Raw genomic sequence first — 23,924 nt, 5'->3', positions numbered from 1 at the left:
AGCAGATCTACAAGCTTGTGTTTTAAGCATTGTTATACGTTAGCTGTTGGAAAATAGCACATCTACAAGCTCATAGTGCGGCACCAAGTCCCACGCTACGAGCTTGTAGATCTGCCATCTTTGAATATATCTTTCAGAGCAAACGTTTTTAACTCAAATATTTGCTTCTGGAGAGTCTCTGGAACAACATATTTTCAGATGGGGTCCAGCTCTTTAGCAAAAAGATCAGGTTGGGATCATTAAAACTGACAAATTAGATTGGCCTGGAACATTGCCCAAATATAGTTGACTTGAATCATAGACTGACATGTGACGTTCAACATCCACATGGAAGCTAGTAGGTACAGAATCATTAGACCGTCTTGCTAAAGTGACGACACCGCATTAACTGACAATGGCTTGATAGCAAAACAGTGCTCATATGCCAACATTACAGCATTGTGTTGTGCACGTCAAGAGAAATATTAAAAGTGACAAACCTGTGCGAGTACAGTAGACTGGTAACTTATCCACTGGACCAGGACGTCTGTCGAGCAGTGGAACTGGAGGTCACCAGCTGTAAATAAAAAAATGTTAAAGCTTAGAAAGTGTCGCTGCGTGATCTTGTAGATTGGCCATTGTTGGTGAAGATTTTCTGGATATGGAGGTTTACCACGTCTATAAGTAATTCAGTTGTAAACTACAAAAAGCGCCCCTCGGGGCACAGGTCTCCACCAGGATAAGATTGTTTTTTACAAAAATGTCAAGTAGCATTTCTTCCTCAGCCTAGTGGGAATATGCGTGCAGTTTCACTGCAATCTAACGCTGCGATAATGATTTGCAGCATTTTGTACAAAACAGGCCACTCCTGAAAAGACCCGTCTTGATCACATGACTATAGAGATAATGTGTACCGATATGCGTGAGATTTGGGTAAAATCTGAAGGAGTAATAAATGCATTTCAATGTTTTGTTTTCCTTGGCCTCTACAGAGTGTGCATACAAAGTTTTACACAGATCGGTGCAGTTCTAGGTAAAACTTGAATGGGCCAGTTATAGCAGGACCATGAGCGATGTTGAAAATGGCACTTCTTCCTCTTCCTAGTGCATGCACTCTAGCCCCTTTCGGGACCCTCGGTTACCTTTTCTGAAGTTTGGATGCGGTACCCTAGGGTCCCTGACAGCTTATTCCACCCTCCATAGGATGCAGATGTACATACGCTCTGTTCACGGAGAGCGGCGGCACCGCTTGAGTGTTGGTGAGATGTTTCAAAGATGCATAACAGCTATAGGAAACTGCCGCAATGTGTATGAAATGGTATTAACCGCCGATGCTGTTAAGTATTTTTAATCTTTTTTTTAAGTTTTGCTTCGCTGAACTTCTCTCTCCTCTCTCTTCCTTGACTTACTTATTGACTTCCCATTGTACCGCCTCCCGAGCGCCGACTGGCTAGCTGCACGTCCTAGTTACTGCCTCTGACATACAGGACATACAGGATGTTTATAATGCTGTTGTGTCGTGGGAGGCGGGACATGGGAAGTGAGGAAGAGAGGATTTCAGAGAAGCCAAAACTTTAAAAAAAAAAAGATAAAAAATACTTAACGGCATCGGCGGTTAATGCCATTTCTTACATGTTGCGGCGGTCTCCTATAGCTGTTTTATGCATCTTTGAAACATCTCACCAACACTCAAGCGGCGCCACCGCTCTCAGTGAACAGTGTATGTACATCTGCATCCTATGGAGGGTGGAATAAGCTGTCAGGGACCCTAGGGTAGCGACGTCTAAAATTCAGAAAAGCTAACCGAGGGTGCTAAAAGGGGCTAGGTGGCACTATAACAGGTTGCTGTTGAAAAATTGGGGCATCCAATTTGCAGATCTGCAAGGTCGCGAGCTTGTAGATCTCATTTTGACCCCATCCGGGTCAATATGGAGTTGACTTTCATCCATGCGTGGTGTACATGTCAGGAAAAATAGCCGAAATGTTTAATCAATATCACACAAACCTCAGTATAATGTAGAGCGTCTACGGGACCAGCGTCTCCAGATGTCTGCGTAGAAGTGGAATGGCTGTCAGCAGCTGTGAATTGTTCATGAAAAATATATATATTTGGTATTTGACAGTTTCAGCATTCACATTCTAGAATAGCCAAAAATAGCCAATCTACAAGCGTACAACATATGGCAGCACGAGATTCACAGTGTGGTGCATAGATTTGGTGCCTGATATTGTAGATCGGCTGTTTTTGGTGCACATGGACAGTGTACAGCACTGCAGTGGGTGTCAAAGTGGGGTCCGGGGACTCCCAGGGGTCCTTGAGGGAGTTCCAGGGAGTCCACAGCTAAATGATAAGACAGGAACCAAACGGATCCTTGTCTAACTCAGAATGTACAAATGGAACCACATGGACCCTAATGGGTCAGTTTTGTACATCAACATTGGTTTTACAATATAGATGTGTCCCAGAGATAGAAATGCCATTAAATGAGAATCACTGCTAGAGCCATAAAATATTCTCATATGGGGGTCCCTGCCCTGGCATATCTTTTCAAATGTGCGGTCTGTGCATGAAAAGGTTTGAGAACCACAGCAGTACAGTACAGCATGCATACCAGGACCCCGGAGGGCGACATGATTGCGTCCTCTCAATTTAGTGAGTCTAAAGGCTCATTCATAGTCTGGATTTTCGGTGGTGAGGTGACCACCGCTCCGGTGGTGAGCTGAACACCGGAGCTGAAATAACATTGAGCGGTGGCGAGTAAAAACAGAGAGAAGGGCTGGAGCGGTGGTTTGCTCTTCACGTCATGTTGTAGTTCGGTGGTCACCTCACCACCGAAAATCCAGACTATGTATGAGCCTTAATGATGTAGCAGCAGGATGCTGGCTATTTGCATCACTGGTCTACAACAGAGGGTCCGGGACCGATAGGGTCCTCAAAGTTGGGGCTGCCAAATATGGTGCGATAGGAACCCTTTTTATTTTCCTTTTATTTTCCAACAGTCAATTTAGTATTGAGGGTTTAAGAGATTAAATATCATTCATTAATACTAACATAAATTCAACATGTGAATAGAAAACATGAAACAAATAAACACAAAACATTTACATTATGTTTTACACTAGTGCCGTCAAAGAAGAATGTCCAGTTTAATCAGGAACAGTTTTATAATATAATAGCCCATGTAGTGGCCAGTGGGGGTCCCTCACCCTGCGTGATGTCTGAGACTCTCTCAACATATTGGCGCGATTCATACTCCTATATGGGGGGGGGGGGGGGGGGGGGGGTACCGTCCTAAAGTCGGCTCTTCGGTGCTACTGAACATTTCTGAGCCGAAATAATTTCGGCACTACAGCGGTAAAATAGGAGTATGAATGGGCCCTAAGGGGTCCTTGACATGAAAAAACATTGAAGACCCTTATTAGATTATATGGATACATCCATCAGTAAAACCTTTTGAAAAGCATAGCAGATCCATAAGCTCACAACACGCGAGTTGGGGTCTGCTATTAACGCACGCCTAAAATAGCTGAACGACACACGGGTGTTTCGTCTTACAACATTATGCAATTAAACACAGCTTCTGCTTATTATCCTCCCACACACACGAACAACAACGTTTATACTCCGCAGCACGACGGTGTCGCCAGAGTGTAGAGTAGGAGAGTAGCGACACGCTTTGATCTCGCCGCAAAGCGGGTGCCGAGAGTAATATGGTAAGAGTGGCCACACTAGCATGGACTCCCATTGTAACGATGGAATGCGGAAGTGCTCATTCTATCTCAATGGGATAGTTCCAGCCATAGGAGTAATGTTTGGAACTATAGCCCATATGCACACGCTGTGCGGCAGATCAAAGCGTGTCGCTACTCTCCTACTCTACACTCTGGCGACACCGTCGTGCTGCGGAGTATAAACGTTGTTGTTCGTGTGTGTGGGAGGATAATAAGCAGAAGCTGTGTTTAATTGCATAATGTTGTAAGACGAAACACCCGTGTGTCGTTCAGCACGCTGAAATGGTGTTGGTTGCGCGTGTGTGTGATGTTGCTCTTAAATGAGGTTTAAGAAGAAACAGCCGGTTGCGTTGTTCATGCAACATGGGGGGGTAATAAAACGCAGAAACAGTGTTCAATTACAATGATGTTTTAAGAAGAAACAGCCGAGTCGCTGAAATGGTGTTGTGTTGTTGTGGCATATTTCACACGTGGTGCTGTGTAGTTAGCATTCATTGTTACATTAATTTCATACCAATGAAACTCTTTTAACTGATGATTAAGAAAGGAGTTTATCATACCTTCAAATCTTGTCCTGTGAACGGGGAAAGCACACACACCAAAAAAACAAAAGCACAACAAACAATATACGGAGTATATACGATAAAAATAAAAGACAAAAGTACACAAGAAACACCAAAACAATACTATACGGAGTAGATAAGATGAAAATCCAAAAAAATGCAGTTGTGGGACGGTTTGTCAATCTCTCTCAGTCAGAAAACAACACGTCTGCGTCTCACAGTTAGCCTGGAGAGTGAGGGTTTGAAAGACTCTACATGGAAATTCGGCCAATGAGAAAGCAGCTCACGCATGAGCTCATGACTCACCCGCGCTGCTGGCCAATGGAGAGCGACGTCGCTACGTGGCGGCCATCTTACTGATTCTGATTACTGATTACAATTCTAAATAAACATAACTTGCTCAATTTTCAACCACATACTTAGGCTATATGCTTTTATATGACGTTCATATAAAAAAATAAAAGCAGATCCTGAATCATAGCCACGTTGATAACGTTTTCATTTGTATAACACAGTAGGCAGCCAGGTAGATTCATTTATTAGTGGTCTGGGAAATAATAATAATAATAATAATAATAATAATAATAATAATAATAATAATAATACAAAATGAATAACACAGTAGGCAGGTAGATATATGTATTAGTCCAAATGGTCTGGGCAATTAATAATAATAATAATAATAATAATAATAATAATAATAATAATAGGTCATAGAATTTGCATAGGCCCCTCCCAATAATTTCGCTTGCAAATTACAATGTCATCTCACCCCTGTGAAAATAACTTTTGAGTGGTGCAACCACTCCTATCTAGCTTTGTGTGTCCATGGGTCTGTCCCTGGCTGGCAGGCTGGGTCTGTCCGAGCACGAAAAATAGCGTTTGGTTGGTTTTCACAATTAACTGTAGCCTATATATGATGATTTGAGGTGTTACAGTACAGTGAAGGTACAGTACAGTAGAGGGACCCCCTGGGGGACCCCCACACTGTAACTCTGTCATTTCTCGACCGTTTCGGACGCGGGCTGGCTCGCCGGAACCGGGCTGGCACCCTGGCCGCGTTCCTGTGGGTCTGGGACTTCTGGGGCCCCCCTGGGGACCCCCACACGGAGTTGCGCCACTAACTTCATACGGGTGTGATTTTCTGCAACAAGCGGTTAAATTTTTCGCATTTGCGGCGCCCCCTATGGATGAAAATGGAATCGCTTTTGGCTTTTGGTTGATTAAACCACCCGCAACATCTGATTCAAATTTGGGATGGATTGGACATTCCGTTCGTGATTTTAGGCATTTTTTGTAAAATAGGCCCCTCCCACTAACTTCGGACGACGATTAAGGCCGAACAATACGGACAAAAAAAATCAAAAAATGTAAACGCGGTCCGATAGGTCCAGAGATCATGTGTACCGATTTCTGTGAGATTCAGACAAAATCTGTAGAATCAGAAAATAAAAGTGTGTTTTGAAGAAAATTCAAAATGGCGGAAAATCTATCCTGACGCAAATGGGCGTGGCCTATATGGGGAGATGCGTCATGGCCCAAGGAATACAGGGAAAAAGGAATTTTGAATTTATGACCTACGGTTCAAGAGTTATAAGCCAAAACGTAAAGTGGGCTGTTATAGCGCCACCATGAGGCCGACCGATATAATTATAAGTTCATTAATTTTAGTAAGTATTACGAATTATCCCTCCAAGTTTTGTAACTATAGCCCTTACGGTCTCCGAGGAAAAAATACTTGAACGTGATTTTTCGCATTTTCCCATTCATGTCAATGGGGAAATTTAATTCACTAATAAATTCATATCAATTAAACTATACAATATTTCTCTTAGCAATGAGCAAGCACACCATTTCCGATTTTTCCGGTCAATTTGACATATGGGTCAAGTGCGTACAGTTAAAACTGTGGGAGGAGTAGCGTTTCAAAAAAAGGGTTACTCCAGTATAAAAAATAAAGTGTTACAATTACAATAGTCTGGTTGCCCTTTAGGGCAACCACACTAATAAAGTGTTACAATTACAATAGTCTGGTTGCCCTTTAGGGCAACCACACTAATAACATGCGAACAAATAATGATCAACCAGCCAATGGAAGTAGAAGACATACAGTACCAGAGCAGTAGACTGGCCATGCATACAGAAGCGATATGTCTTACTCTTAACACATTCTGGGCGGGAACCCCTTTTGGTGTTAGCATCATGTTATGCTTTAGCTATTGAAAAATAGCAGATCTACAAGCTCATAGCGCGGCACCGAGTGCCGCGCTATGAACTTGTAGGTCTGCTATTTTTGAAAAATCGTGAAAATGTGGTGCAAATCTTTGAATATATATTCTTTCAGAGTGAACGTTTTTAACTCAAATGTTTGCCCATTTCTCAGGTCAAAATGGGCTAACACAAACAAATAAAGGCTAATGTGGAGAGACAGCCTCTGAAATTGTGCATACGCCGAGTTGGGGCTGCATCAACCAGGCGTGCGTTCATTCGGCCACAGGCATAAGTACAGTATGTGCAAATGCACAGAGATACATTATTTACACTCGCATGTTTTCATAACTATACTAGTGAGGAGGACACTCCACACTGACTTACAGTATATATTTATTGACAACATAGCTTGACCCTAACCACTCACCGTAGGCTCAACTTAGCCTTCTGATAATGCAAATCTCTATTTTCATTCATAGGTGGTTTTATAGGATCTTCAGAGTAAAACTAAATCTAGCGTGAGGAGAACTTTGACAGTCACGGAAAAGTAGACTAAATGTACTGTTCTTAAGATTGTCTGAGCGTGGTGGCATCAACTGTGTTGTGCGCACACAGTGAAATAATCTGCCTGTCTGTCTGATTAATTTTGATAAAACTTTTGCCAGTGTCATTTCAGCAAACTGGGTGACAATATCCATTTCTGTTTGAATGCCTCTGTCCATGGTGCTGAACATTGCCAGCCACCAAATAAAGCGATGGCAGTGGGTATTGGTTACCAGAGTGAAGCAGGCGCAACCATAAAGCATTTAGATTAATCATCCTAAATTCTTCTTCATTTTCTTCCTATATGAACACCACTAATGGCTTGGTTATGATGTTATAGGGTACTCAACAACTGAACTAAATAATCCAGTGCATCCTCAGCCATGAATTCTACCACAACATCTGTAGCATCCAATGCTATACACGCAGTGTTGTTTTTGGCAGCACATTTTGATTTTAGTTTTAGTCGTAGTCTCTTCAATAGTTTTCATTTAGTTTCAGTCACATTTTAGTCACCTGGAATGTTTTAGTGTTTAGTCTAGTTTTAGTCGACTAAATATCATAAGATTTTAGTCGACTAAATCTACAGTTCATTTAGTCGACTAAAATGTATTTTGGTGTGCCTTGATGCCGTCATAATGACAGTTTTTACACTTGCTGAAAATAGTCGATCTACAAGCTCACAAAAATAAAAATACAAGCTTGTGAGCTTGTATTTTCAGCATACAACCAAGTGTAAAATGACTTATACTGGATATCTTGTCCACTAGTCCCTTCCTAGAATTTTAGTCTAGTTTTTACTTTTTAGCTGTTGACGAAATTGTCAATACATTTAGTCTTCGTTTTAGTCATCATAGCTTAGTTTTCATTTAGTTTTTGTCAGTGAAAAAAAGGTAGTCGACGAACATTTTTCGTCTTAGTTTTAGTCGACAAAAACAACACTGTATACACGGTTGCCAAACGTGTATAGCCGTATCTGCATTTGATTTGAGCTGTATACCAGCTTATTATCATCCTCTCTCTCCTGTTGGGACGGCAGTGCTCAGGTGATAGAGAGCAGCCATCTGGGAATCGGAACATTAGTGGTTTGGTCCCCGGCTTCTTCAGGCTTCGCGTCGAGGTGTCTCTGAGCAAGAAACTGGATCCCCTAATTGCTCCTTGTGCGCTCCTCCCGGGGATTGCACAGCACTGCTCCAAATAGGATGTGTCTAGTGCAGAGAAGTAATCTTCCCGTGGGGATCACTGCAGTACAAACACACTTTTTATCACTCCCCTGTCCCACCACGGCAAGTAGAAGGCTGGATACTGTATGGTGATGAAAGGCAATACACTGTGAGTGTACAGTAGTAGTGTACATGAACATGTTAACATGCACAGGGAGCAGTGGCCTACAAGGTCAGTAAGCACATGTCCGTTGTTGCATTTACTTACGTTCCCCGGTTTGATTCCTAGCCAGCAACACTACACTACACACACAACACTACACTACACTACACACACACACACACACACACACACACACACACACACACACACACACACACACACACACACACACACACACACACACACACACAATGATAATTGTATGCGACTATGTGTTTTGAAATGTTATTATTTCTGAATTTGGAGAATGCTTTTTACATTTTAAGCATGATTTGATTCCTAGAAATGTTATTATTTCTGAATTTGGAGAATGCTTTTTGCATTTTAAGCATGATTTGATTCCTAGCCAGCAACACCACACACACACACACACACACACACACACACACACACACACACACACACACACACACACACACACACACACACACACAATGACAATTGTATGCGACTATGTGTTTTGAAATGTTATTATTTCTGAATTTGGGGAATGCTTTTTGCATTTTAAGCATGATCGACCTTGCGTAGCATTGTAACAGGGCTCTGCATAATGCAACACAACAGAGACATTACAAAACACAGCTTTACTGAAGTAGATGTTCCCCATAAAATATAGAGTGGTGAGTGTAAAAGAAATACTCTCTATCCAGGCTGGCCTCGAGGTTAGATTTAATATCTTTTAGTTCAGAATCCTATCTTCACTGAACACGATGGCCTTAGGATGGTGAGTCATGCTCAAGTCTCACCACCCTTCCTCCTGTGAAGTGATCATAGGCTGCGTTGGATGACTTTCATACCGTCTCTGGGAGAATGCCTTAACCCTTTTAGGCCTGACTTTCGAAGTTAAAAAAATGTCTTCTAAATTCTGACAGTTTCCTGAAATTCCTATGTTTCTGTATCAGTGGTGCTCAATATTTCATGTCAAGGACCCCCAAACATGATGTGATTGAATTGGCCGCCGAACCCCCCCATCTGAAAATATGTTATTCTGGGAACCCCTCAGAAGCAAAGATTTGAGTTAAAAACGAAAGAATACATATTCAAAGATTTGCGCCACATTTTTCAAAAATAGCAGACCTACAAGCTCGTAGCGCGCCACTCGGTGGCGCGCTATGAGCTTGTAGATCTTCTATTTTTCAATAGCTAAAGCATAACATAATGCTAACACCAAAAGGGGTTCCCGCCCAAAATGGGTTAAGGAAAGGGATTCAGCTATCAGATGGGACGAGATGCAGTCCAAAGATATAACCAGTGCATCATTCTTAAATGCCATCTTACATAAAGGATCATTATTACTCCAAAGGTGACACCGCAGAGAAAGAGTTGGCATTTCGTGGTAGTTATACTGTAGGCTCCTTCCACATGGACAATTATCCCATTTTGGGCGGGAACCCCTTTTGGTGTTTTAAACATGATGTTATAATTTAGCTATTGAAAAATAGCAGATCTACAAGCTCATAGCGCGCCACCGAGTGGCGCGCTACGAGCTTGTAGGTCTGCTATTTTTGAAAAATCGTGAAAATGTGTCGCAAATCCTGACAGAAAACTGTCAGGATTTAGAAGACATTTTTATAAATTTCGACGTCGGGCCTAAATGGGTTATAGGAGATGAGAAATCCAATGTGAGTGGCAGTACTTGAAGCTGTAAGGACGATGGTGCCTGATCGTTTATGAAAAGAAACATGTGCCTATGACTGAGCAGGGACATGGAAGACAAAAACAAAACAAAAAATCCAAATAGTTTTTACTAAGGACTAGGTTTATCATGTACGATATAGCACGAAATAACTATATTGAACAAATGTTGGCAGTGAACTGGAATCAGATTGCAGATTGATCTATTTATAGCTTCAGTTGATGGAACAAAATGTATAAACTTTGATATTATGAGCTAGGCCCTTTGCATGTGTGTGTGTAGCTATTTTTTGAAAGGATGTAAGCCTCAGCACACTACCTAGAAATGCATGAATGATTAAAACGCAACTCTCTACAAAGTCATTTTTCTATTTTCTTTGAGGGCAAGCTGCCATTGACAATCAGCAGCAGCATATACTATGTTTCTTTTCTTAACTTTAATGTTTATATCCAAGGTTTTGTCCACTGATATAGATGGAAGATGACACACCATAAAAACTGCAAAGTTGTAGTAGTAAAGAAAGAAAAAGAAAGTCAATGAATGAATGAATATTCCCAAAGAAAGATAGATTAATCCTGTGTGGAATTAATTAAAAACCCTCCACACCCACTTGGCCCTATAACTCACCAACCCCCCCCCCCCCCCCCCCCCCCACCCCATAGCAAAGAGATTGTGGTACTGGGCAGTGGAGAGATCTCTTCCAATAAATTACCATACATAGATCATATCGATGCCTTTAATTTTGGCCCTGGGCCTAATCTGATTTAAACGTATTTTCTCCAGATGAGTTTCAACTTTTCCACACCAACTGTGATTTCTCTCACTGAGCATGCTAATTGAAATTTTAAACAGACGCTCGCATGTATGGTGGTCTGTGACAGTGATAAGCGAGTCAATTCTGTAATCACAGGGTTGGTCAAACCTAGGAGGAAATGTTGAAGTGTAAAATATATAGGCTATAGCCGTATATGGGAATCGTACTGTATTACTGAAAAATTGGGAAGGAAAGGTTGATTCCACAGTGCATGTTTTGTCTCTTGCTCAAGTTTTGTCAACTCACAGTAGCTACTTGGACATGAAAAGCAATTATTTTGTGTATGAAATTAATTAATTATTGTAATTTCACAATTGTATTACAAGGAATTTATATTCCAGAGCCCCTTATAGTCATTTTTTAGATAAACTCCTGTAATTGAACTTGAGACACCACATGACCATGATCCCGACCTCTCATATCACAGGGACAGGTCTTACTTAACCCGTTCCCCCCTAACCCCTTCTGATTGGTTGCATGACTCTCTGGCACCATACTTAAGTGTGAACCATGATGTGCTCTGTATTCCCTGATGAAGGCTTAACCGCCGAAACATTGGATTCATTTTTGTCTTACCTGCTGTCCTAATAAAATATTGGCACTCTGGCTATTGGCGTGTGCGGCCACCCTCTTGTTTTTTCAAGATTTCCTCTATGAAATTAATGTAACATGTAACAGTGATGAAGTTTAGATCAGGGGTCTTCAACAGGGGGTCCAGAAGCCCTAGGAGGTCCTGAGGTCCTCGGAGTTACTGCAGGGGAGCCGCCAAATCTTTGTGTGGTAGGACTTTTTTTTATTTTTTTAACATTAACCACTTGAACCCCAGGGGGGTCCAGGAGGTAAAATCTCGGAGTTGGAACCTGAGACCTTGACCAGCCCCATTTACCCGCTGAGAGCGGTTCATGAGGTGGACAGCCGCTGCCCCCGCCGGCGGGGGATTGGGGCTTAATCCATTGAGACCTGGAACACATCCATGTCACGTTAGCGTTTAACCACATTAACCATTAACCCATTTTGGGCGGGAACCCCTTTTGGTGTTTTAAACATTATGTTATAATTTAGCTATTGAAAAATAGCAGATCTACAAGCTCATAGCGCGCCACCGAGTGGCGCGCTATGAACTTGTAGGTCTGCTATTTTTGAAAAATCGTTAAAATGTGCCTCAAATCTTTCCGAAAATTGTCATGATTTAGAAAACTTTTTTTTTTAAATTCGACGTCAGGCCTGAATGGGTTAAGAGTTTAAATTTAAACCACTTGAACCCCAGCATCTCTATTCTGAGAACTTAAGCTCACAACGCCTCGCACTGCGCTATATTTGGCAAAGACGTTTGGTGTAGAGGGAAATAAAATCACACCTGCAAAATGAAATTATGCATTTTCGTTGCACGTTGTTCTTCTATTCAGCAGTGTGGGACTGGGGGACATGTCGAAAATGTATTTTACAAGTAGGTAGGTGTTGTTGTTAATAATAAATCAGGGTGAGGAGAACACCGTTTGTGTTTGTTAAGTGTGCCATGAGTGTGACGGTCATGGAAAAGTAGACTAAATTGACTTTCAAAAAGCTTATTCTTAACCCATTTTGGGTGGGAACCCCTTTTGGTGTTAGCATTATGTTATGCTTTAGCTATTGAAAAATAGCAGATCTACAAGCTCATAGCGCGCCACCGAGTGGCGCGCTATGAGCTTGTAGGTCTGCTATTTTTGAAAAATCGAAGAACCACTGACATAGAAACATAGCTTTTTCAGAAAACTGTCAGGATGTAGAAGACATTTTTAGAAATGGGTTAAGATTGTCAACTGTGTTGTGTGCACACACAGTGAAATAACGAGTGTGCAGATGTAACCATTTGGGTACATTTACACTCTTTGTGAGTTAAATTAACACTCAGCATTTTAACCATGGGTGAAAATGCCAATGCACTAAAAAAAGCTTTCAGTCAACAATTTTCTAGTTCTCATTCTGACAGCTGAAAAGAGGGCAAAATTAGAATTTTCAACTCCGCAGAGTAATATCGCAGTGCTAATTCACACAGCTGAATGTGCCGTCTGCAAGTGAAAAGTAGGTCTGGTTAATGGACTATAAGGACTTAGCCCAGATCTCAGACAGGTGTGATGATTACTCATGCAGTCAGGGATGCCACACGGAAGGAAAGATGTGACCAAGTCCAAGCTGCTCTTGAATGAGAGAAGCATGGTTCTCTATAATTAATTCACACTCAGCAAGTCACAGGCCATGGTGGGCATACCAGACTAGAGATACCTTGTACTGCAATAAAAACTACTTGCAGTACAAGGTATCGTATAAAATGTATTATTAAGCCATTTTGGACTGAGGTCGATAAAAGAAAGGCTTCTAAATCCTAACATTTTTCTGAAAAACCCATGTTTCTATAGTGGTGCTCAACCTTTTTCATGTCAAGGCCCCCTAGAATTATCTCTATTGGGCCACGGACCCCCATCTCAAAATATGTAGTTCCAGGGACCCCCCCAGAAGCCAATATTTTAGTTAAGAATGTTCGCTCTGAAATATATATTCGAAGATTTGTGCCACATTTTCAAGGTTTTTCAAAAATAGCAGATCTACAAGCTCATAGCGCGCCACTCGGTGGCGCGCTATGAGCTTGTAGATCTCCTATTTTTCAATAGCTAAAGTATAACAGAATGCTTAAAACACCAAAAGGGGTTCCCGCCCAAAATGGGTTAAAGTCTTTTGAAAATAGCCAAACTACAAGCTCACAATGCCGGTGGTTGTAGATCGGCTATTTTCAAATGGCCAAAGTTTAAATATGGCTGAAGACATTGATATATGTTTTGTAATGATAATTCTAATCTACAAAGTACAAGACAGTATTCAAATCATTGTAGCGGAGTAAAAGTACAGGAGTATTTACCTCTGAGATGTAGTGGGAGTACATAGTGGTGTATAAAAGTATTGAAATTTGGAAATAAATCCAGTAAAGTAAAGGTATACCTCAAACTTGTATCTAAGAACAGTACTTGAGTAAACGTAGCCTATACTTACTTTTCCACCACTGGCTAAAGGAGGTTGTACACAGTGTTTTGTGTGTGCTGGGGGAGATGGTTCTGTTCAGTGCACTGGACCATAGTAATTTGGATGGGAACAAGTCAAGCATCAGTAGCCCTAAATGAGAAAAGCTCTCTCTCTCTCTCTGTGTGAGACACTGAACGATTTTAAGCATTACTGCTCATGGCTTTGGACCAACATTATTGTTAGTAACACAATGTTACAAATGGGTGAAACATTTGCCTCTCTAAAAATGTAGCTATATATGGCAATTGCTAGCTACTGTATATTTTGGCATTTCTCACCATTCAAAGACATTGTGAAATGTAAAAAAATAAATAAAATACAGTAGTAGGATATTCATTTTCAAATCTAAAAATAAATAACTGTTTAGATAACTTGTAGTGTGTAGCCTAGTGTGCCTATATTCCCAAGTGTATAGGCCGCTATAAACTAAAATAAAATGCTATTGTTATTCAGCGTGACGTCTGACATCAGTCTAGCACCTGCAACCACGCAATCGCGCCTGTATCTATTTTTATCCAATACTCTATTTTTGTCTCCATCGTGTGTGTCAAATACGTGTGCATGAGTGTGTCGCATGCACTGATGCTCGAGCGATATAAGCACAACCGGAGAGAGAGAGACCCAGAGCGTGGGACACGCACGTCTGTGACTGTGTGCGTTTGCAAAGCTGCCCATCACACTTCAATGCGCAATTGCGCAACGCTTTGCGACCATGGCCGATTCCAGGGTTGCTCGAGAATCCAATGCATAACTTCACATCCTGCCTTAACTTATTTCGAGGCAAGCTTGATGTCAAAATTGCATTTAACGATTAATGAGCACACTGGACTGCAGCAGCCAACTCATGGGCGCTGTTTTGGGGACGCCGTGCCATCAGTTGTAACTTGGGAGGCGCGACAATGCATTGGATCTTTATGTTGTAGCTTGGAGTGTTTGCGATGCCACTTCACAGCGAGGCTGTGGATATAGCGATCGATCCTAGTGTGGATATCTGAGCGGGACGGCGCGGGGACGCCACCAGGACGACCGGGGCACCATGCTCCACGCAGCGGCGGACATAGCTGCCTCCGTGTTGGTGGCGGGGATCATCGCGGTGTCGCTGCTGTCCAACGTCGTGGTGCTGATCTGCTTCCTCTACAACCCGCAGATCCGGAGACAAGTGCCGGGCCTTTTCATTCTCAACTTGACGTTTTGCAACCTGTTGCTGAGCGTGTCCAACATGCCGCTGACTCTGGCCGGGATAATAACCACGGACCACCCCGGAGGAGCCGGCGGCGGCGGCTTGTGCCAAATGGTGGGTTTCCTCGACACCTTCCTCACCACGAACTCCATGCTCAGCATGGCGGCGCTGAGCATCGACCGGTGGGTGGCCGTGGTGTTCCCGCTGAGCTACCACTCCAGGATACGCCACCGAGACGCGGTGCTGGCGCTGGGCTACACGTGGATGCACTCGCTGTGCTTCTCGGCGGCGGCCACCTGCGCCTCCTGGGTCGGGTACCATCACCTTTACGCGTCGTGCACGCTCTGCAGCGCCAGGGCGAGCAGCAGCGCCACCAGGACGCAGTATGTCGTCTTCACGGTGGCGTTGCACTCCCTCACGTTCCTCCTCACCTTGGTGGTGTTGTGCGTAACGTACCTCAAGGTGCTGCAAGTGGCGAGGTTTCACTGCAGACGCATCGACGTGATCACCATGCAGACGCTGGTGCTCCTCGTGGACATTCATCCCAGGTAGCTTTCATCATGGCATGATGCATTCACAGTTCACACGTGTAGCCTATCTGACATGATTGCTTGAATACTTTTAACAGTTTGCAGTACAGTTCTATACAAAAGGATGATATGATTAAACCCAAGAAAGCACTATACTTGTTGTTTCCAATGGGGTCCTGTGTATTCAAATTCATCGACTGTAAACTTAGAGGTCGCACATAGCGCTTTTCACTAAAGCTGTTTATAATTTCCGTGCACCGAGTTTGGTCCAACTTTGTAAAGCATGTGTTAATTTGTTGCTTAAAGGAGAATTCCATGCTAGAAGGCTTTCTTACCTTTCTTACCTTTATTTGTAGTTGTTACGTCCCCACCAAAGAGGTCCAGGTGTTTTTTGTGCAAAAACTCATTATTGGCTATTTCCCCTACCATAAGCCCTCAATGAATTGCATTGAATTGAATGGGGCTATGGGGTGTTATGCTAATTCGCTTATTTCCATCGAAATAAGTAGTAAAGTGTGCCGCTTGGGATATTATTTACATTATGAAGAGAGGATGTATACAAAAAATATATAATTTTGAGCGACATTGCAACATGTTAAGCTTGGACTTTTTGGTCCAGTTGCAGTGTGGTCTTTTTTGTTGTATTTCTGCCTTTTGAAGAGCAAAGGGAATACTATATCTTTCTTGATAAATGTACAGTATAGTTAATAGCCTACTTGAGACATACAAACGTCTATGTGAGATAAGTTGGCTCTGGAAACAATGTGCCACTATTGGAATTAAATTAAACAATAATTTCAGAATCGAGAATTAATCTAATGTAATTTTATTCATCGAATAATTGGTTCAGTGTAAACATTTCTATGCTGTGTAACTTCAGCAAAACTAGTAATGCTTATCTTTGTTCATATCTATTATAGAATGTTATGTTATGTAAAAGTTATGTTTCAGACTCCTGGGTGGGTGAGCATATAAAGCAATCTGAATTTATACACATTTAAACATTTATGTTTGGGTTCTGATAACTGATGCTTTTACCATCATTTCAATTTTGATTACCTTATTGTAGCATCATTTTATGGTCTAAATTAATTCCAGAGATTTACCCCCAAAAAAGCACATTATGAAAATAGCCATAGATGATTCATTATGGAACATTCCATCTTTCCACATTATGATCTCTCACATGATACTGAGGTGTAAAATTCTGTCAAGCTTGTGAGAGTCACACATCACTGATCACACACATCATTATCAAGTGTGTCATCAAGGAACAGCAACTCACCCTGCGATTTATACGAGTGCATATTTTAGACATCCCATTTTGGGCGGGAACCCCTTTTGGTGTTTTAACTAAGCATTATGTTATACTTTAGCTATTGAAAAATAGCAGATCTACAAGCTCATAGCGCGCCACCGAGTGGCGCGCTATGAGCTTGTAGATCTGCTATTTTTTGAAAAATCGTAAAAATGCGGCACAAATCTTAGAATATATATTCTTTCAGAGCGAACGTTTTTTTTATTTCGACGTCAGGCCTAAATGGGTTAAGTTATCCATCTGCCAATGTTGTGATTGTGGTGTCAATGTACTTTTGGACAATCAATCAGCATGATGTCAAAGGATCGGTGCCCTTTCAGATTTGCACCTCACAACTGATAGCATCCAGGGCACTGCCAGTGTTTCCCATCTGTCACCCCCTCATCTTCACCTTCATCTGAATGACACCCTGGCTGTACCCCTGGCTGTACACCCTGGCTGTACACCCTGGCTGTACCCCCTGGCTGTACCCCTGGTTGTACACCCTGGCTGTACACCCTGGCTGTACCCCTGGCTGTACCCCCTGGCTGTACCCCTGGCTGTACACCCTGGCTGTACACCCTGGCTGTACACCCTGGCTGTACCCCTGGCTGTACCCCTGGCTGTACCCCCTGGCTGTACCCCTGGTTGTACACCCTGGCTGTACACCCTGGCTGTACCCCTGGCTGTACCCCTGGCTGTACCCCTGGCTGTACCCCTGGCTGTACCCCTGGCTGTACACCCTGGCTGTACCCCTGCCCGTAACCTCTGGGTAGATAATGGTGCACGTGTCGTTTGGCTGCAGTGTCCGGCAGAAATGCCTGGATCAACAGAGGCGGAGGAGACAGCGAGCCACAAAGAAGATCAGCACATTCATTGGCACTTTTGTGGTGTGCTTCACCCCATATGTGATCACAAGGTGAGGTGAGCAGACGTCTGCACAGACGTGCGTGCGTGTGTGCGTGCATGCGTGCGTGCGAACATTTAAGTTGTACTTTGTCCCTTGATTTGTCAAGAGATTATGTGCATTATCCAGCATTTTAGTTTGTGGTACAAATGGACAATCAGAAGATTTCGTTCAAGAGGTATAGAATAGAGCACCGAAGTCTGACGTCACTTTCAGTAGAGGGCGCCAATACACAGGTTCATGTATTTTTGAGTGGTGTAAACCACTCCAACAACTGGCTTTGTTAGTTTACGTGTCCACGTGTTTGTTCGTTCACACGGGTGTGATTTCATTACGTCAGACATTACGTCAGACCACAGCTGATCAGGCTATATAATACCTTAATACACTCAGTTCACACGGGTGTGATTTTTTTATTTGCAGTGAAATCTCCATAGGGCGATTTTAAGTCGCTTCATATAAGAACTGTGTTTGAAAAATAAACCGACCACCCCGGCCTTTCTGTCAGGGGAGTCGCTGTGCGTCGTTAATGATGTCCATTCATATTTGATACAGCCAGTTTCTGGAGAAAATGGAATTAATGTGGCCGCAAAAGCCTTGAAACTACATATGAAGGCAATGTCGCTGCTAATATACGTCACGCCCAGCTGTCAAACGTAATTGACATTCAGTTTCTGTTGTGCGACGGGCAAATGCAGCCACCCGCCTACCCAGAAATGTGGTCTCTGGGTTGTTTGACTCTTACGCTTATTTTGTTACTCTTTGGGTATATTTGTACATTTCCACCTTCAGTCGATGCTTCATATCCATATGAGTGAAAAGGCCGGGGTGATCGGTTTATTTTTCAAACACAGTTCTTATATGAGGCAATCTAAAATCCCCCTATGGAGATTACAATGCAAATAAGACCTGTGGATTGACGCCCTCTACTGACAGTGACGTCAGGACTTCGGTGCTCTATAGCCCTCATCAGTAATTCTTCATGGATATTATCGAGGCCATTGCTCAGTACCAATGATGCTATATTTATTACCTGTCACATCTCATCATAGTCATAGGAGGTTTGATTGCATCCTCTTCGTAACGAGAGACGTTGTTAGTTCATGTACATTTCCTCTGCCTGATGGTGAGCCTTGGCAAATTAAGAAAGAGAGACAGAGAGAGACAGTGGGAGGGTGGGTGAGTCAGAGGTGATAATGGTGACTCATATCAGTATCCCCCATGCAATTAGAGGTGTAAACCTGTCAAAATTTGGTAGATTAGATTACAGATATTAAAATGTCAGATTATGAGAGTTTGTGTTTTCATCAGAGCCAGGGGTTCATAATTCGCTCAAGAGCAAGCATATAGTTCTACAGTGTTACAGAACAGTGTCCTCAAGTGCCTGGATGTACTTTAGTTGTAATGCAAAAGGTATACAGTAGGAACTATCATGAATAATGCTCCCCTAAACAGGGCTGTGACATTTCAGTGATGTAAACTATTGTTATTTTCAACATCAAGACTTTGGGGTTTCCTTTTGCTTTGGTTTCCATTCTACCTACAAGTGAAATGATCCAGCATGACGTATGATGTACTGTATCTTCTTTCTATCTTTTGTGTGGGGGCAGGATTGTCGAACTCTTCTTTTCTGGGACCATAAGCCCTCACTGGGGTGTGCTGACGAAATGCTTGGCCTACAGCAAGGCAGCGAGCGACCCGTTTGTCTACTCACTCCTTCGTCACCAATACAGGGCCACCTGTAGCCAGCTCGCTAACAAGGTGCTGAAGAGGAGCCCGTTGCACTCTGCCTCTCGTAGGCTGGAGAACGGTACGGCAAAGAGAGACACCAACCCCGCCGCTACCACCAACGCAACCATCACCAACGCAACTATTACCATCCCAACTACCACCAACGCCGCTACCACCATCCCAACTACAACCGACCCTACCAAACCAGCTATCACCAACCCAAATATCACCACCCACACTATCACTGATCACCCACCTTCCAACGAGTCACCCGTCCAGTGAAGAGACACTAAGGTACAGTACACAGTAAAGATTCAGTTAGAGTAGTTTCCCCCAAAACATTTATTATTTCCTTCTCCTACCAAATACACACGCCATGAAGCCTTGAATTCATGGAGACATTATTTGTTTTTGTCGCATTATTTTTTTAAATGTTTTTTTTTGTGGCTTTCGCCTTTTATTTTATATATTTTATGGAGGGACAGACAGTAGGCTGACAGGAAATGGGGCGAGAGATGGGGGGGAAGACATGCAGTAAAGGCCGTCGGGATCGGGAGTCGAACCCGTGGCACACTGCCAGACTGGATTACCAGCCAAGGTGCCTGGACCGCTGAGCCATGGCCCAGGCCTTTTGTCTCATTCCTAAGCCAATAATTGTATGACCGACGGAGTCAACGAAGAAGCCAACAAAAACATGAATTCAAGCTTCATGGCGTGTGTAATTGATAGAAAATACGTAATGTTTTTGGGGAACTACTCCTTTAACCCATTTTGGGCGGGAACCCCTTTTGGTGTTTTAAGCATTATGTTATACTTTAGCCATTGAAAAATAGCTAATCGACTATTCAATAGCTAAAGAATATTCAAAGATTTGGGCCACATTTTCACGATTCTTAAAAAATAGCAGACCTACAAGTTCATAGCGCGCCACTCGGTGGCGCGCTATGAGCTTGTAGATCTGCTATTTTTCAATAGCTAAAGTATAACATATTGCTTAAAACACCAAAATGGGTTAAAATGGACCCATAAGTAATTTCTACACTGAGTTAATTGAACATTCCTGACTTTACAGTATACCCTAACCCTGCCAATATTCCACCCCAGTTACAGTTGACCACTAACAGTATATTTATGAAGGTCAGGACATATTCTATAGTAAGATCCCATCATTGTAATCTTGCATTTACAGGATTAAAGTATGTTGACCAGTAAAAAAAATAAAATAACTCAGAGACTGTAAAGAAATGGAGAAGGAGTTTCCATTTGGAGTGAGGATTTTTACTGTGTACTGCACTTGTTGGATAAAGCATGGGCATGGACAATTTTTGTAGCTGAATATAATGGGTTTTGGAATGGCAAATGTCAACACAAGCACAATACAATGTCTTTCTCAATGACTGACATTTGCCAGTATTGCAAAATTGGTGAATCTGTGTCATTTTAGTCCACATGATGTTTTAATTAAGGAGACAATTCCAGGAGCTAGTTTGTTGACAGTATCGTTATAAGTAACACATTCTGTCAGATGGATTGAATAGCTATTGCTTATTTACTTTAGAATTCAATAAATCTTACCTCAACAGCCTGTATTTATTAGCCAGATATAAGTATTCCAAACGATATGTGAATGGGGAATTGAATTTGATTACGATAATAATTCTTGTATGCAGATCAGCAACATATTGGTGGGATTGAGATTCCAACGTATAGCTGCAAAGGCCTGAAACCCTAAAGTGCCTTTCAGACTATGAAGTAACTGATGCAATGAAAACACTGTGTGTTTCAATGAAGACACAGTGTGTGTTTCAATGAAAACACAGTGGGTGCGGTCGGAAATGTGCCCTGAACGCACTGGTGTGCTCTCTTGTCGTTCGTTTATTCAGTGCACTCGGTGCGTTGTCGTTCGAAAATCCAGTGCGCTGCGCACCAGGTGTGCCGAGTGCCCGCACTGAGCGACCCTACCCTGAAGCTGGGGTTATCCGGTGTCGGCAGTGTGAATGCGTCACAGCTGTGGTCGTTCGTAAATAAGGCACACTGTGACGTCACCGCCCACCACACTCAACAAACTGACCACATTCCCGGTGCGCATTTCCGAACTCACCCAGTGTGTGTTTCAATGGAAGCACAGTGTGTGTTTCAATGAAAACACAGTGTGTGACTGTGTGTTTCAGGGCACTTTTCAGATTGCACACAAATCAGATTCTCACTTGATTCTACACAGTGCTATACAGAACAGTGTTTAAGCGAGTCAGTGCTATACAGAACTGTGTTTAACCCATTTTGACCTGAGATCAGATTCTAAAAATGTCTGCTACATCCTTTGTCGTTCTTCGATTTTTCAAAAATAGCAGACCTCATAGCGCGCCACCGAGTGTCGCGCTATGAGCTTGTAGATCTGCTATTTTTCAATAGCTAAAGCATAACATAATGCTAACACCAAAAGGGGTTCCCGCCCAGAATGGGGTAAAGGACCATGAAGGTGTTCTTCATGTTTAGCCCATTCATTACCACTCACGGTATACTTGACATTACTGCCAAACCCGAAGCATATTAGCATTTGAGAAAGCCATCGGATTCCATTAATTTCAGTACAGTATGACAATCAGCTTGCAGAGACCAACACTTTCTAGAGATGGGTAATCCGACACATTAAATATCATTGAGTGATTGATTTGATTCATTTGAAAGTCTAGCTGAATATAGTTCCTTGTGAAAAGATTGATGTATTGTACAAACATAATTCAAACGTCCATGACTAATTAAAGTAAGTTTGGTACTGTTTTAATGACTAGTATGGAGAAAATGTAAACGAACGCAAAATCTCAAAGTAACGCTTCATTTTTTAGATTCTGCATTTGAAATGCATTTTCTCTTGAAATTAACGGGACATGGTATATGTTTATGTACAATATAATTGCCAAAGTTGTGAATAGACCAGTGGTTCTCAAACTGTTTAGACGGGTCGGGTCACCCCTATGAATAACCTTTACAGATCTAGCAGATCTACAAGCTCACAACGCATCACGGCTATTTTTGGCCAGGAGGTTTGGTGGTCCGTCTTACTAAGAATAGAGGATTTAAGTGGAAAAACTGAAGTGATATTGATCAATTCCAAATATACACCCACTTTGAGAACCACTGGAATAGACGATGACATGGATCGATTCGAATTAGAATCGCGATTCCGTTATGAACGATTCAAAATCGATTCATAATTTCCAAAACGATTTATTTTTCTGGTTACAGTTACAGGAGTTTTCACTACATGGTGTTTGTGATATGAAATGTAAGCTCACCCTAATCACAGTAAACATCATGTCTTCAGTCATTTTCAAGTTACTGTAGTCACTTCAGTTCAAGACTGGAGTAGATTGTGATGAAATCCTATGTATTGAATCGAGAATCATTTTGAATAGAAAATCGTTTTGAATCTGGAAAAAAAAATGCCTTTGAATTTAAAAAAAATCGTTTTTGGATTTTGAATCGAATCATGACCCCAAGAATCGGAATCGAATCGAATCGTGGGACACCCAAAGATTCACAGCCCTAATGACATGTATTGACCGGTATGGTCCTTATTATGAGGCCTGATACGCAGTTAGCTGTATTATTGGAAAAGTTATTTTCTGTTTTAGCACTTTGCTGTATTGTTAGACAAGGCAAAACAGGGTGATTTTACTATTTGAATGTGATGGCAGCTGTCCAGTGACTTATATAAATAAAATGTTCTCCTCACACAAATTGACAGTGTGACTTCTAAAGTTGTAAGAAATTATACGTGTTGATGATGTTGGCAAGTCAGTGTGTTTTCTGTACTTTTCCTGTGTGAGTGTTAAGCCTTTCAGTGGCATAGAGTCTATATTTATTTTTTAACAAGATAGTGTTTGTTTTTTGGCTAAATACGTTTGTGACCTTATTGAAATAAATGCTGAGCATTTTGTGTTTTGTTTTCCTCATTATTAACATGCTTATTCATAATGCTTCTGTTCGTCACCGTCGGAATCTTGTTGTTTAAATTGAAACGCTAAATATTGAACGATTCTCTAATTGAAGGCGAGGCTCAATTACACTGTAAAAGAGAAAGTTGGAGGAACATATAGAGGGTATGCGTGTGACATCATCAAACCAGGAAGTTATGCGGGAACGCCTACTGAGTGGCTAAAAACTACTTTCTGGCCTTGACAGCCCATACATCTGAACAGAAAAGTCATATTTAATTGCCTTAAACGACATTAAACAATGTTAAACTCACTTTACCTGTCACTTTGCCACTCGATTTGCCACTGACTTTATGCACGCACACACCCTCTAGTCCTAGAATTAATTTAGGGGGTTCCCCAGTGGATCAGACTGTACGTAGT

At 42.1% G+C, this 23,924-nt stretch overlaps 1 protein-coding gene across 1 annotated transcript; it reads left to right on the top strand.

Moving 5' to 3' along the window:
* Nucleotides 1–14,954: 14,954 nt before the first annotated feature.
* Nucleotides 14,955–23,495, top strand: LOC306931457 (G-protein coupled receptor 26-like; the record flags this gene model as incomplete). Its single annotated transcript, XM_079512859.1, has 3 exons — nucleotides 14,955–15,646; nucleotides 17,731–17,844; nucleotides 19,443–23,495. 3 exons carry the CDS (start codon nucleotides 14,955–14,957, stop codon nucleotides 19,843–19,845), a joined length of 1,209 nt encoding a protein of 402 aa, XP_079368985.1. The 3' UTR covers nucleotides 19,846–23,495.
* Nucleotides 23,496–23,924: the final 429 nt, after the last annotated feature.

The sequence above is a fragment of the Electrona antarctica genome (assembly GCF_951216825.1).
Source record: "Electrona antarctica genome assembly, chromosome: 10".
Classification (NCBI taxonomy): domain Eukaryota; kingdom Metazoa; phylum Chordata; class Actinopteri; order Myctophiformes; family Myctophidae; genus Electrona; species Electrona antarctica.
Note: the sequence above shows the minus strand (reverse complement) of the source record. Positions and strands in the feature narration are given on the sequence as shown.